This window comes from Lagenorhynchus albirostris, chromosome 3 (genome assembly GCF_949774975.1).
Source record: "Lagenorhynchus albirostris chromosome 3, mLagAlb1.1, whole genome shotgun sequence".
Classification (NCBI taxonomy): Eukaryota; Metazoa; Chordata; class Mammalia; order Artiodactyla; family Delphinidae; genus Lagenorhynchus; species Lagenorhynchus albirostris.
Window position 1 is genome coordinate 31,441,341 of NC_083097.1, and position 15,268 is coordinate 31,456,608.

The following is a 15,268-nucleotide window of genomic DNA, read 5'->3' on the forward strand; positions in this document are numbered from 1 at the left end:
GGGGGTCCTGACCAACAGGTGTTCAAAAGTAAAATGAAACAGAAAAGAAAGTATCAGAAGGCATCACACGTAATAAAAATAAGAATTATTTCGTGAAACTCATGTTTCAGCTGTGTGTGCGTATTTGTGGTGTGTACCGGGTCACAGTGTTCGACGTATGTCTTATCGTGGCTCATTCACAAATGTTGAAACACAGTGCTCTAGAGAGTGATGTATCTAGAGCATACTTGGAGTTTCACAGGCTGCATTTCCACTTTATGAACATTTGTCTGTAAGTCATACATTTGTCTTCATGGCTGAAAAAATCTGTTTTCTTTATTCTCGGAGTTCTAGAGTTGGAAGCACCCTCTAAGGTATTCTAGAAGAAAAACCTCTTGTCCAGTGTTTTTCAAATTATGGGTCACAACACTTCAGTGGGTGGTGAAATCAATTTAGTGGGTTCTTATCAGAATTTTTAAAAAAAGAAGAAAAGAAAGGAAAAGAAGAGGAAATAGCAAAGGGAATAACATAGTATGGGTAAGTATTTTTTCTTGAAACTTTTCTTTCAGTTTTGTACTCACATGTGAGTCATATATATATAGTATACATATATGAATAGGTATATTGGGTTGCTATACAAAAATGTATTTCCTACTGTGAGTTGAGGTCAGAGACACTGAGTGAAGTCCAACCTTCTTACTGTGTTGAGGAAGTAGCTGATTACATTTCTGATGGATGGCTACCCAACCTCTGCTTCAAGACAGCTGCTGATGCAGAGCTCAGCCCTTTCGTGCAGTTGGCTTTGTTGTCAACCATTCCTAATTACCATCAAAGGGTCTTCTTTATAACGCACTGCCATTGGCTTCCCTGTAAGGAGCCATTGGGCCTCCTAGTCCAATATGGAAAACACAGAAGGCATCGTCCCCATCTTCATTTGACTGTCTATCTCCTATCTAACGACACTGGCATATGTTTACTATATCCTCTCTACCCCAAGGCAATCCATACCAGCCCTTTGAACTCTGCCTCAAGTGGAGATGGGTCTAGAGCACTTCTGCCAAGTGATCAACCTAGAAAACCACTTTTTCCTAGGATATGGACACTAGGCCTTTTCCACAGCAGGTAGTCCAGAGGATTCATATTGAGTTTGTGATCAATGCCCCCTGCCTTCCCCATAGATCTTTGCCACACCAGGTTTTCTCTGCCTTATTTCTATGCCATCGGCTTTTTAAAAAACCTAATATAAGATTTTACATTTATCATTTGAGTTGGCTTTGCCCTTGTGTTTCTGCACACGGAGGTCATTTTGACTTTTTATTCTGTCATGAATGTCTTGTGAGGTCACGTCCCAAGCAACTATTTGCATTTCCTAAAGTTCTTCTTTTTCAGCTAGTTTGTTAGTGTATATAAATGGAACTGATTTTTGTAATTTTTTTTGTATCTTGCAACTTTATTGAATTTGTTCATTAGTTCTAACAGTTTTGGGGTGGAGTGTTTAAGGTTTTCTATATGTGATACCATGTCATCTGCAAACACAGACAATTTAAGTTCCTCCTTTCCAATTTGGATGGTGTTTATTTCCTTTTCTTGTGTAATTGCCCTGGCCAGGACTTCTAGTAGTAGGTTTCTTAGAAGTGGTCAGAGTGGGCACGTTTGTTTACCCTTGTTCCTGATATTAGAAGAAAATTTTTCAGCTTTTCACTGTTGAGTGCTAGCTGTGGGCTCGTCATATATGGCCTTTATTATGTTGAGGTAAATTCCTTCTATACCTAATTTGTTGAGAGTTTTTATCGTGAAGGGATGTGGAATTCTGTCAAATGCTTTTTCTGCATTTATTGAGACGGTCCTCTGGTTTTTTTCTTTCATTTTGTTAATGTGGTGTATCAGATTTATCGATTTGACTATGTTGCATCCCAGGGATAAATTCCACCTGATCACGTAAGATCATTTTAATGTGCTGTTGAATTTGGTTTGCTAGTATTTTTTCTATTTCTGTGAAAAATGCCATTGGAATTTTAATAGGGATTGCATTGAATATGTAGATTGCCTTGGAAAATATGGACATTTTAACCACACCTCGAAGGTATCACCTACAATTTCTACTTATAGTTTTTTCAAGTTAAAAATTTAAAGTCACTTGCAAAGTTATCTGACTACAAACTCATTCTAGAATTTTATAATCTTCTTTCCACTCTTTTACAGTTGCCTTGCTTTCACTTAGTTCAAAGGCAATTATGTTTTAGTGGTTCAGCTTTACCAAGTCTTTCAAAACCATTAAACATAGCTATCACTTATATTTTTTACTCATATTCACTAGTTTATATAATATGGCATTAAATAACATAATTACAATAACAAACATGAAAGTCATAAATAAATTTAGAAATAAACACAATGGACTCTTGATAAGCCAACAGCTGAATTAGTGGGAACTAATGAGGATCATTGGTTAATCTAACAAACTGTTAGAGGCTGACAAGGAAAGCTTTGACTGTGTGATACGCAGAGGTACTGTATATTCATTTACCTACTTACTTATGGCTAATGTTTTTATATATTATACCAATCTTTTATATAGGTTAATTGATCATTCATGTTAGGAACCCATATTATTATAATCTGATAAGAAGCTGAGGACGCTTTTCTTAGGAAAATGAAGTTCACACATAGAATCTTGCACGTAATTTCTGAGAGCCCTCAGACACTTGGACCAAACAATCTCTAAGACTCCTGATAACCAGGCTGGATGCTAATATTGCCAGTGGTAATGCTTCCTCCCACCAAAATGAACCAGTGGGTGTTTTGATTACTTGAATCAGCTAACTGGGTTTTGAACAGTCACTGCTGACCGAATTGTATCTGTCCCACCTGAACTCCCCCACCCAACCACCTTCCAAAGGTGTCCTACTGACCTCCTGAGATATAGGATGCACAACCCAACCCTATCCCACTACTTGGAAAAGTTTTTAAGAGCCTGCCCTACCGGTGGCTGCCCATCTTTACCTGGGACGGCTGCACTTTCTTAGGCTGCTTCTTCCCCTCTAGGCTTTTCCTGGTTGGGGAAATTGGGAGGCTAGTGTTGCTATGGTGATTTGACTGGCAACTTTGTAGTTAGGATGATTTTCTTTAGTGAAAAAAGATAAAGTTATTGTTTGAGGCTGAACTAAGACAATGCTTTTGCCTGATTATCTCTCTCTCAACCTTGCCTTTGCACTTTTGTACCTCAAGAGACTCTAAAAACATTTAAATGCAAAACCCATGACAAAATCAGGGGCAAAATGTTAAAGGTTTTGGACTGGTATTCAATCTACATGAGCTTTCCTCTCTCACTGTATATAATGAAATTAAATGTTAATGATGTCAATCTCTTATTCGCTGAAAGCTTTCTTTCTTGCATTAAATGAGCAAATAGAAAATAATCTCCTTTTTTTGTGGGGGACGGGAAGCTGTAATTTTTTACATGAAAATTGTTGCAGATATTTGCAGGTAGCCCTGGGTAGACAGTGGCACATTCTTAGAGCAGTGACAGGTCCTTTCCTCTATAAATGCCACAAGAGAAACTTAGCAAAGGATAACAGGAGAGTTTTATCTAAAGATCATATCTTTCCTGACTTTACTGTTAGGCATCCCTGTGGCTTTCCTCTGTGAAGTGATTTGGTTCTAATTTGAGTTTGTAAATGTGTTTCCTTCCACTCACGAGGTTTTCTCTTTGATGACAAAGTTAGTTTACATGAGAAATCCATCTTTAGGGAAAGGATACCGAGAAAGAGAAATGAGCCCTACATCCTACAGTGGACATGCTTGTGACCTCTGCTTCTCCAAACACATGAATTCTTGTGAGATATGGGCCCCATAAACTCCTCATCAGCACAGTGAGCCCAAGGAAGCATCTTTTGCTGGGCTTAAGGACTCCATCTAGCTTTCAACAATTCTTGCTAATGAAAAACTAGAAGAGCACATATTAGAGAAATCTGTGTACCATCCAGGCATCTCCCTTTAGCAAAATGAGTCTTTACCTCCTTGCCTATTAAGTTGTTCATAAAGGGCAAACATCAATATTTTTTGCTTCCTGCCTTCCTCTAAATATCTGTGAGCAGAGGGGTTTAACAATACAAGAGCGGAGAGGTTGGTTGGGGAGCAAACTGAAAGATGGAGAATCTCCCAATCCCTATCACCCCAATTTTTCATTCAGCATCAAGGATCTTCTTAATCTGATCTTCCCCCATCAACCCAAGTTGGTCTCACCATTTATCAGCTGTGTGACCTCAGGCAAGTTACTTACCCATTCTGTGCCTTAATTTCCTCTTCAAAGAAATGGGGGGGTGTTTAATATTAGTATCTACTGTATAGAGTAATTGTGAGAAGCAAATGAGTTAAACTATTAGAACAATGCTTGATACGCATTGAAGAACATGATAAATGATAGCTATTATTAGTTATTAACAAAACCTCTCCACTCCAGTTAGGCCATTTGCCTAACTGGAGGCCATTGTCCCCCAGCCATGCACAAACATTCCTAAATTTCATTTTGTAGTTCTTATTACCTGGAAAGCTCTCCTTTCTCCCTCCAACTAGGAAGTCCATATAGAACAGCACTGGCCAATAGTAAATGCAAGCCTCTATGAAATTTTAAGTTTTTTGATAGGGGTATTTAAAGGGTAGTAAGAAACAAGTGAAATTAATTTCAATAATAAGTATTTTTAACTCACTGAATCCAACATATCATCATTTCAACATGTAATCAATATAAATATTAATATTTTACACTTAAAAAATCCATTGTACACTTTACACTCACAGCACATCCCAATTCAGACAAGCCACTTTTCAAGTACTGACTAGCCACGTGCGCTAGTGCTGCTGCATTGCAGCTCATGGGTGTAGAGTGAGCAGGTGGCCAGGGGTTGCCTGCCAGCTCTGTGAGGTGGGTACATCCCTTACATAATGGCTAATCCATGCTGAGCGTTTACAGTGTGATGCTGGTACCGAACCAAACTTGGGTCTGCTTGCCTGAGCGCAGGAAAGCCGACCTCCTGACACCGGGTTGTGGTGGAGGAAAGTGCAGCGTTCATTGCGGGGCACCAAGCATGGAGTCCAGGTAGCTAGTGCTTAAAAGATCCGAACTCCCCGAAGGCTTTCAGGGAGAGGTTTTTAAAGGCATAAGGGAAGGGGATTGTGGGTGTGTGATCAGCTCATGGACACTCCTCTAATTGGTTGGTGGTGAGATAATCGTGAGTCAATATCATCAACCTTCTGGTTCCAACCAGAACCATGTGTCTCTGAGCAGCAGACAGTTAACTTCTTCCACCTGGTGGGTGTTTCAGTTTCTGCAAAACAGCTCAAAAGATGTGGCTCAGAATATTATCTATAGCCCTTGAGGAGGCACTAAAGGTCCTTGACTTTGTTGAATGGCTAAACTATTATTATTTTATTTTGTGTGACGTTATTTTTTCCTTTCTGCACTTTCTCATTTTTCTGATTAAATTTATTCTTTGACTAAAGTTTTTCTACAGGCAAAAGGCAGGCTGAGGACATTGGGAAGAGGGGGGTCCTGTTCTGGGAGGGCCCCATAGGGTCCTGCTCAGTTACATTGCCAGGCACTGTGCTGGGATACAGAACTGATTTCTCCTTTATGACAGCCCTCTTAAGTAGGTACTTTTATCACCCCATTTTACGGATGAGAAACTAGAGACTTAAAGAGGTGAAATAGCAGCTAGTGAGCAATAGAGGCAGGATTTGAACAGCTCAGTCCAGATCCAGAGTTTGTTCTCTTACCCCCTGTATGCTGTCCCCCAGATGGAAGCTGGACTTTTTTTTTTTTTAATCCTTTTATTATTCTTTTTTAACAAACGGCCCCAGGGATAGGGGCCAGGGGAGGGGGGAGGAGGGGAAGCAAGGCCCCAGCCCCACAACCCTTCCCCACCCACCCCTTTCCCCCTTATATATTTATAATCTATATACAAGCCCCAGGAGGTGGGGGCAAAGGGCGTTCCCTCAGCGGGGTGGGGGCAATCCAGGCTCCTGTGCCCTTCGGGACGGCCCTTCTCGAGAAGGTGGTCCCGTCCGCTCCCAGGGCTTCGGCGTCCAGCGCAGGGCATCCGGTGGGGAGGCCTGCTGGTAGAGGTCGATGCGCTGGCTGCGGAAGACTCCACTGTAGGTGGAAGGTGGGACCTTGAGATGGGAATTGAGGCCAGAGAAAGACCTTCCAGCTGGAGGAGTACGTGATGACCCAGGTCCCCCAAGGTTGCTGTTCAGTTTTCGATAATCCTGGAATGGCTTTAGTTCTACTGGGTGCAGCTCTGCTCGCCCCAAGCTAGGGCCAAACGGCCTGGCAGGTGAAGGCAGCACCCTCATAGCAGGAGCAGGCGGGGGCCGCAAAGCCAGGCTGGGGGGCCGCAGAGCGGGGCCCACAGGTAACAGAGAAAGGGGGGGTCGGGCAGGAGGTGGCACTGGTGGCAGGGAGCCGCAGTTCACCACAGGCAGCTGTGAGTCCACCGTGGGGGGAAGCATCTGCTGGGAAGGGGCCCCGTAGGGAAGGAAGCCACTTTGGCCGCCAGGTTGCAGAGGAGGAGAATAAAGATCTGAAGGGGATGGCAGATCCTGTCGCACCTGCAGCAAGGGTAGGTCTGGCAAAGGGCTGGGGCAGAAAGCTGGAGGGTAGAGGAAGGAAGGTGGAAGGTAGAGAACTCCTCCAGCTGGCAACTTCCCCAACTCTGTTGCTTGCAGTGTGGAGAAATCCAGAAATTGGCCCTTGACAGCTACCCCAGAGGGCAGTGCCGAGGGGCGGGCTGGGCCTGGGAGGAGGTACGGGGCTGTGATCTGCAAGGGTGCAATGAGGGTGTCCCAGGGCAGAAACCTCCGTCGTTGGGGTATAGCTGAGAGGCTGTGGCTCCCCCTGAAACCTGAGAAACGGGAGGCCCGGGGCTGCCATAGAAGACCTCAGGGTGCAAGCATTGGCCTGATGAGCTGGTTTCTGGGCCACAGTGCCCGGAACCCAGGTGCTTGCATTGTGGCTCAGCTGAGGCAGAAACACTGGGGAACAGCTCTCAGTCTCGGGTGCTGGGAATGGCCTCAGTGACTGATACCATTAGCTCCTTCTCTGCTTTTAAACTGTCTCCCACCACTAGGCACAAGGCCGAGTCCATGTGAACATTCGGCAAGTTGGCACACTTGTAGTTTTGTGGAGAGTAAGGATGGCCGTGCTACAGGATCTTGTTGGGTTTTCCCATGGCAGTTCACGCAATTAGTCACCCTAGAACATTTATATTTGTTTATTTTGTGAACAGATTGTGACTAGATGGAATCTGTGCTCTCCTGACCCCTGGGAATGGGAACTATCAGGGGAAGGCTTGTTTACGAAACATCTGGAAGGCAGAGTCCCTGAAACCGAATTCCTACGTGGGGATCTTTTTACCACAGTCAAGGCCATGCAAGGAAAAGCGGGTGATCTTTAAACAGTGCTTAAAACTGGCCCTAAAAAGGATCTACTTTCTTTTATTGGCAAGGGCTTAAAAATCATGACCTGGCATTTCAAATCCAGATCACTTTTAGATGGGAAATATTCACTCATTTTGATAAGTCTTGCTTGCAGAATTCAAACGCTGTTAGCTTACATAGCCAGCAAGCTTTCCTTCCCTCTGCTGTAACTGAACTACTGCTTCTCATTCTGTTTTGTTTTTTAATCAACAAAGGCCAGATTTTGACAAGAGTTGGACCTTAATCCAAGAGCAGCTCCAGATGGATTCCATGGTCATCAAGGGCCTCGATCCGGACACCAGCTACCAGTTTGCCGTGAGGGCCGTGAACCCCCACGGTCTCAGCCCCCGTAGTCAGCCCAGTGACACCATCCGAACCGCCCGTGAGTACTGCGGTCCTTCTGAAGGACAGACAGAAGTAGCTGCGTTGCTGGGATTGCCTCCTGAGGACCCACTTGACGGAGGTTGCTTAGCGTCCCGCAAAAGGGCAGTCTGGAAGGGGGTGTCCTCAGCCTTTCCTGCTGTGGTTTTCCCAGGTCTTTGGAAGTTAGAGGCCCTCCACAGGGCCAGGCTGCTTCTTTGTACAGGAGGTCAGCAGAAGGCTTATTTTTGCATTATCCTTAGGGAGTTTGAGGTCAGTTTTCTTTCATGGGTACAAAACAGATCACATACCAAGGTGATGTGCAGCCCCTGCCCCTTTCCATCTTTTGGACAAAATGGGTTCAGCTTAGCATCACAGGAGAAAAAATGCTGCTCCCAGACCCTTCAGGGTTATTCTTCACCGGCAAATCAAGGACACTCAAGTAAAATCAGCCCCTCTGAAGGATGGTGAAGGAGAATCCAAGTTGCTAGCACGCCGATGTGTAGCTGGGGGTCTGTAGCATAGGCTCTGTCATAGTGCCTCTCTGGGGGCCTTGGGGAAGCTTGGGCCAGTTCATCAAACCATCTGGAATTTTGTGAAAAGTCAGGTTCAGATTGTGGTCTGGGGTTTCAGAAGCTCCCACACGATTCAAGAACTATATTTCGATTGCTTACTCCACCTTGCCAATCTGGCTTAGAAACCTTTGTCTTTTGGAAGCGGGAGGTACATGTACACAAACCTAGAACCCAGTGTCGTGGGGAGATCTCAGAACTGAACTGTTGACACTTCTTTTGTTTGAAAACTGTAATCTTTTCAATTTTGCCAGTAAATTCCTCCAGGTTCTTGTGTCTGAAGAGCCCCACTACCATCCCTGGGTCTCTTCAGCCAGGAAAGGAGCTCTCAGAAAAGAAGCCTAGTTAGCACTGCCAGAGGCTTGCCTTGGCCAGGACAGAGCCCTGCGTTCATTGGTTAGCTGGTCCTTCTAAACTCCTCCCCTCTGCTTCACAGCAGCCCTACAGCTGACTTCCCTGCCCACCTGCTGTTTCCAGGGGTGGAGATTCACCAAGTTCCCTAAGTCCTAGGAATTTTGACTCTTCTAAAACCAGCCCTTACCCTAACCTTGAATGTTAGGACTCCATCCTTCAAATTGAATTGTTGCGGAATATGGGGATGTAGTGAGTCCACACCACCACCACCGCCCCCACACACACACACCTACATACACAATAACTACCATCACCCAACAATTGTTTCACCGCTCTTCTTTAGAATTTAGAAGCTACAACTCCCCATTCATGTGGCAAGGGATGAAGCTCCTTCTTTCTAAACGAAATGTTAACAATTTTATTTCAAATCAAAGGAGGGCCACCTTCCACTCTTGCTGGATGAGATCTACTCTGTAATCTTTGGTTAAGCTTTGTGATGCGTGGCCAAAAAATGGGGCAACAGTAGCTGAGGCAGGCCTCAGGATCTGACTGTGTTTTGAAACACGTAGTTTGTCTTTTTGTATTATAAACCGAGCAGGCACTCTGTGCTGTGTGCCTACCCAACCCTTCCCCAACACTGAACTCCTCTGCTCCCATTTTGTGAGCTGCCCCATGTTCACTTCTTTCCTTCTATCCCCTAGTATCTCCTTCTCCACAGAGGCAAGAAAGTGCAAAAAGGATGAGCTCTAACACCTCAGCTGGCCCTGGACGTCGATGTGGAGACTGGAGTCAGGGGAGGGGGCGTGGAGGGGCATCTCTTGAACTTTTTCTTTTTAAACTGAAACACTAGTCTGGTCTCGGAGTTTCTGATAATTATTTCCCCTTTGGTAGATGGCAGCTCTGTGAATTAAGTGGGATAAGGTATGTGAAATATGTATATGTAACATGTTGTTACAGTTGGTCTCCTTTGTGAAGTAAAATTTATCCTTTCAAAGTAATTGTGTGCAGGGGATGTGGCTGATTCAGTGAAAACTCTCAATTATGAAATATTCTTAAATAAGTCAGATTTAACTGTTTATATATATATGGTTGCTCAAATCAGGGTAACAGAAATAGAATTTATTAGATAGCCTGTTTCATGAATATATAAGAATGTGCTGTCATTGGTATTTCCATTGTGATTTTTTTGGCCATGATCATTTCTAATGTTTTAGAAAAACCTGCATTCTGGCAAATTCATACTTCTTATTCTGCTCTTCGTCTAGACTATTATTCTACCTCCAAAACCCACTTTTCCGTATATAAAAATGCCTAATTACCAAATAGCCCTTATTGGAATTATAATAAATTCTGAACATCAGAGCTACCGTTGGGAAAGGCTCCTACGAGCCAGCCGCGTCTCGAGCACTTACCTGGGAAACCCCATATTCATCCTTACAAAAACCCTGTGTCAGAGGAATAGTATCCCTTTTTCATAGTATCCTTTTTTAAAAAAATAGGTTTTTAAAAATTGAGTCTTTGAAAGATTACATATTTTCCCAAGAATAATCATTGTAAAGGCAGGATTTGAACTTGGGTTTGGCTGACCGCTAAACCACTTCCCTGAGTGAGGTTCAAATTAAAGATTGTTCTTCTTCTAGTGCGAAATGGCGTGAGAAAGGTAAGGTTCGCAGTTAAATAAAGTACAGGGGACAGTCCTTGTAGAATCTATGGACTAAGGAAGTTCTGACAGCACAGAACAAGAATTTTAAGAATTTTTTTTTCTTTTAAAACCCGTAAGGCGTATTGCACATACCAAAAGCTGAGTAAAACATACTTACAGGTCTGAAATGCTACCAGCAAGCATCCGTATAGCCCTGGTGGTTTACAGCTGGTAGCCCTTGTGACTGGTTAGACCCAAGCCAAGAAGTTGTGAAATATTTTGAACACCTCCTGAAGGAATTTGTGAGATGAGTATTTCTACATGTTGGGCTACCCCTTTCTCCTAATTCCTACTCCTCGCAACCTCCGGGTCCTTCCTTCATGGATGTTTTGTGGGTTGATGCTCCCTGAACCGTGAACCTCAGGACAGTTGCCAAGTGCACTACCAAGGTGCAGCGGGCTCGATGGGAACCCTCGGATCGCACCCCAGACACTGCCACTCGCTGAGCTCCTCGGTCACCTGTTTTAGACTTGCATCCACCTCCTTTCATAAAAAATATAACACATCACCTCTGGTTACTCACAGAGCATTGACTTCCCCTGGACCTATTAGCACCTGACGGTGTTAGCAGACCTCGGGTGCTCTGTGTCTGTAGTTACTGAAAGCCAGAGCCCAGCGTTTTCCTTAATTGGTGCTCAGCCTGAGTGAGGAAGAGGGTTTTGATGGCTTCGCCGGGGAATTGTGAGGTGTGTTCAATGTCCACATCTTACCTCAGCTCCATAACCTTACAGGTAGAAAGGGAAGGAAAAATGAAGATGTTTTAGTGTCCAGATCCTCTGCTGAGAACTAGATCATTTCAGACCTTGACTAATAAAGACGCTACCCTGTATTGACTCCCATCCTCTCAGCAGAGATTTTCCACACGTGTCAGCACCTCTTCTCTTCCTCTAAGGAAATACGGGAAAGACAAAGATCACGATTCCTCATTCTTTACCCCATTCTACTCTACTTTTTTTCTTCCAGAAAGAAATGCCAACAACATTATAATTTGCCTATTATTCCATGGCATTCTATTTTCCCTTGGTTGATCTTATAAATTAGCCAATCAGAACGGGACTGGTGGAGCCTCACGAACACAGGGGCACATGTGGCTTTGTAGTAAGACACGTATTTGCCCCGTCTGGTGGTCACTTATCCTCTGGGATCCAAGCTTAGCTTGATCAAGAAGGATGGAACAAGTAATAAGGGATATGAATTGTAAATAATAGAAATGGCAGAAGTCATGTGTTTTCTTTCTTTTTCCCAAAAACAAATGAAATGAAATGAAAAATCACTCATATGTGTAACCCACTCTAGGATTATATAACCTTCCCTGGGTATGGAACTTGGTCCTACACCCTAAAGCATTTAATTTCTCGTGTTCTAGCCTCATGATATAAGCAGAGAAAGAACCAGTAAGTTTTTCACTGAAGTGAAATTGGTATCCTCAGGGAAGTCCCCAGTAGAAGGTGTTCTTTTGTTCCCAGCAAAAGTCATTTTGCTCCTTTCTGCCTGAGGGCTTTTGTACCTGCTGTTTCCTCTACTTGGAACTCTCTCTCCCCAATCTTTCTATGTCCCTATGACCTCCCTCCCTTTCTTCTTTTATATCATAGCTCAGATGTCACATCCCCAGACAGGCTCCCCTAAACTTCACACAGTGTCTCCTCAGCCCGTTCCCAGCTTTGCTATGACCCTTTCACTGCCTGAAACTCTTTACTTATCTGTCTCCCCCCTTCAGTATAAGCTCCATACTGGAGTTGGATCGACTCATTCAAGGTTGTGCTCCTAACACCCTGTACAAAGTAGGCTCTCAATTGAGTACATGAATGACTGGATGCGACTTCACAAGCCAAGAACCTGTGACGACTTTGGTGGCTGGATAACTTTCTACTGCTACTGTTTGGGAAGTTTGAAGAGAAGGTGTGAGGAGAAAGTTGGTCTAGAGACCCACCAGGCCAAAATTAGGTTTGCCCATTGGCAAGGTTTATAGGCAAAGTCGAGCTCCCAGAATTGCAATGAGACACAAGTAAGAACAAAGTAGAGTGAAAGAGGGAGGGAAGAAGGAAGGAAGGAAGGAAGGAAAGGAGGGAGGGAGGAAAGGAGAAAGCAAACACAGGGAGTTTAAGTTCAAGGCAGTAAGGATGGAAAAGAGGCCTTTGAGAGAGATTTCAGTGATCAATAGAGTTCCATTTGCTAATAAGGAGGTTGAGGAAGGGAAAGGCATTTCCCAACTCTTTCGAATGAAGCCCTTATTTTACCACTGTTCTTTTTTTTAAAATTTTTCCATTATGAATTATGATCATTTTTATAATTGAAAAGATGATGGATCTGAAGACTTAGAAAGCTGGTTAAGGATATTATTACACTGATATTTTCCATTTTCCTATTAGCAGTAAATTTTTGAAACCCTTATTTCATTTTTTTTTATACAGCAGGTCCTTATTAGTCATCAATTTTATACACATCAGTGTATACATGTCAATCCCAATTGCCCAATTCATCACACCACCACCACCCCCCACAGCCGCTTTCCCCCTTGGTGTCCATAGGTTTGTTCTCTATATCTGTGTCTCAATTTCTGCCCTGCAAAATGGTTCATCTGTACCATTTTTCTAGGTTCCACATATATGCGTTAATATACGATATTTGTTTTTCTCTTTCTGACTTAATTCACTCTGTATGACAGTCTCTAGATCCATCCACATCTCTACAAATGATCCAATTTTGTTTCTTTTAATGGCTGAGGAATATTCCATTGTATATATGTACCACATCTTCTTTATCCATTTGTCTGTCAATGGGCATTTAGGTTGCTTCCATGACCTGGCTATTGTAAATAGTGCTGCAATGAACATTGGGGTGCATGTGTCTTTTTGAATTATGGTTTTCTCTGGGTATATGCCCAGTAGTGGGATTGCTGGATCATATGGTAGTTCTATTTTTAGTTTTTTAAGGAACCTGCATACTGTTCTCCATAGTGGCTGTATCAATTTACATTCCCACCAACAGTGCAAGAGGGTTCCCTTTTCTCCACACCCTCTCCAGCATTTGTTGTTTGTAGATTTTCTGATGATGCCCATTCTAACCAGTGTGAACTGATACCTCATTGTAGTTTTGATTTGCATTTCTCTAATAATTAGTGATGTTGAGCAGCTTTTCATGTGCTTCTTGGCCATCTGTATGTCTTCTTTGGAGAAATGTCTATTTAGGTCTTCTGCCAATTTTTTGATTGGGTTGTTTGCTTTTTTAATATTGAGCTGCATGAGCGGTTTATATATTTTGGTGATGAATCCTTTGTCCATTGATTCATTTGCAAATATTTTCTCCCATTCTGAGGGTTTTCTTTTTGTCTTGTTTGTAGTTTCCTTTGCTTTGCAAAAGCTTTTACATTTCATTAGGTCCCATTTGTTTATTTTTGTTTTTATTTCCACTACTCTAGTAGGTGGATCAAAAAAGATCTTGCTGTGATTTATGTCAAAGAGTATTCTTTCTCTATTTTCCTCTAAGAGTTTTATAGTGTCCAGGCTTACATTTAGGTCTCTAATCCATTTTGAGTTTATTTTTGTGTGTGGTGTTAGGGAGTGTTCTAATTTCATTCTTTTACATGTAGCTGTCTAGTTTTCCCAGCACCACTTATTGAAGAGACTGTCTTTTCTCCATTGTATATCTTTCCTTCCTTTGTCATAGATTAGTTGACCATAGGTGCGTGGGTTTATCTCTGGGCTTTCTATCCTGTTCCATTGATCTATATTTCTGTTTTTGTGCCAGTACCATATTGTCTTAATTACTGTAGCTTTGTAGTATAGTCTGAAGTCAGGGAGTCTGATTCCTCCAGCTCCGTATTTTTTCCCTCAAGACTGCTTTGACTCTTTGGGGTCTTTTGTGTCGCCATACAAATTTTAAGATTTTTTTTGTTCTAGTTCTGTAAAAAAAATGCCATTGTTAATTTGATAGGGATTACATTGAATCTGTAGATTGCTTTGGGTAGTATAGTCATTTTCACAATATTGATTCTTCCAATCCAAGAACATGGTATATCTCTCCTTCTGTTTGTATCATCTTTACTTTCTTTCATCAGTGTCTTATAGTTTTCTGCATACAGGTCTTTTGTCTCCCTAGGTAGGTTTATTCCTAGGTATTTTCTTCTTTTTGTTGCAATGGTAAATGTACTCCTGTGTTCTTTCTTGATCATTAGAATAAACTTTAACATTTCCATGCTAAGTTAGAGTACATTTTCCCTCTGGTCCTCATGAGTCTAATTATGGTCTCAGATCCTTAGAGATTGTGTAGGGAGGTGTGAGAGGTGTTTGGTTGGAGTTTGGTCTTTGACATACTCTTCTCCCCACAATCCATTTTCTTCAACAGTTTCCGAAACTTCCTCTTCTGCTGAGCTGAGACAACCCTCCTTGACCCCAATCAAACAAATTTCTACAATAAACCTGATTCCATCATGTTCTTTGCCTCCCCCACTACCCCATCCCCCTTTTCTTGTCTCTGCGGTCCTGCTTACTCAGACATTGCTCTGTTCAGCTGTTGTTGGGTGTGTATCTGTTTATGTCCTTTTGTCATACAAGTGTCCATGTGTGAATCTGACCTAGTTTTGCTCTGAGATTTGGACCCTTGTTTTAAATTGCCTGCCTCTCCAGAGACCAGCTTGGCGTGGCTGGGTCTCCTGGTTTCTCATATATGTAGCCACAAAATAGATTTCCTTTATCCCCAGTCACTAGGAAGGGCCCCTATTTGGTGGCAGTGCCCTGAAATGCCTGCAGCTGTGAGCAGAGGGGAAGCAAGTGGGGGCAGAAGGCAGTGGCATCCCTAGGGGTGGGAGGAACATTCAGGCAGGGAC

The 15,268-nt window shown here is 42.9% G+C and overlaps 1 protein-coding gene and 1 pseudogene across 3 annotated transcripts in view; one reads left to right on the forward strand and one right to left on the reverse strand.

The window, feature by feature from the left end:
• Positions 1 to 15,268, forward strand: part of EGFLAM (EGF like, fibronectin type III and laminin G domains) — a 171,125-nt gene that overhangs the window by 77,165 nt on the left and 78,692 nt on the right. For 2 of the 3 annotated variants that reach the window (XM_060146979.1, XM_060146977.1), the window contains exon 7: positions 7,671 to 7,837. The exons of the other annotated variant lie outside the window; for it this stretch is intronic. In XM_060146979.1, coding sequence (XP_060002962.1) covers positions 7,671 to 7,837 — 167 coding nt within the window. The remainder of the gene's footprint in view (positions 1 to 7,670; positions 7,838 to 15,268) is intronic. 3 annotated transcript variants of the gene reach the window in all.
• Positions 5,974 to 7,124, reverse strand: LOC132517872 (protein PRRC2A-like; annotated as a pseudogene).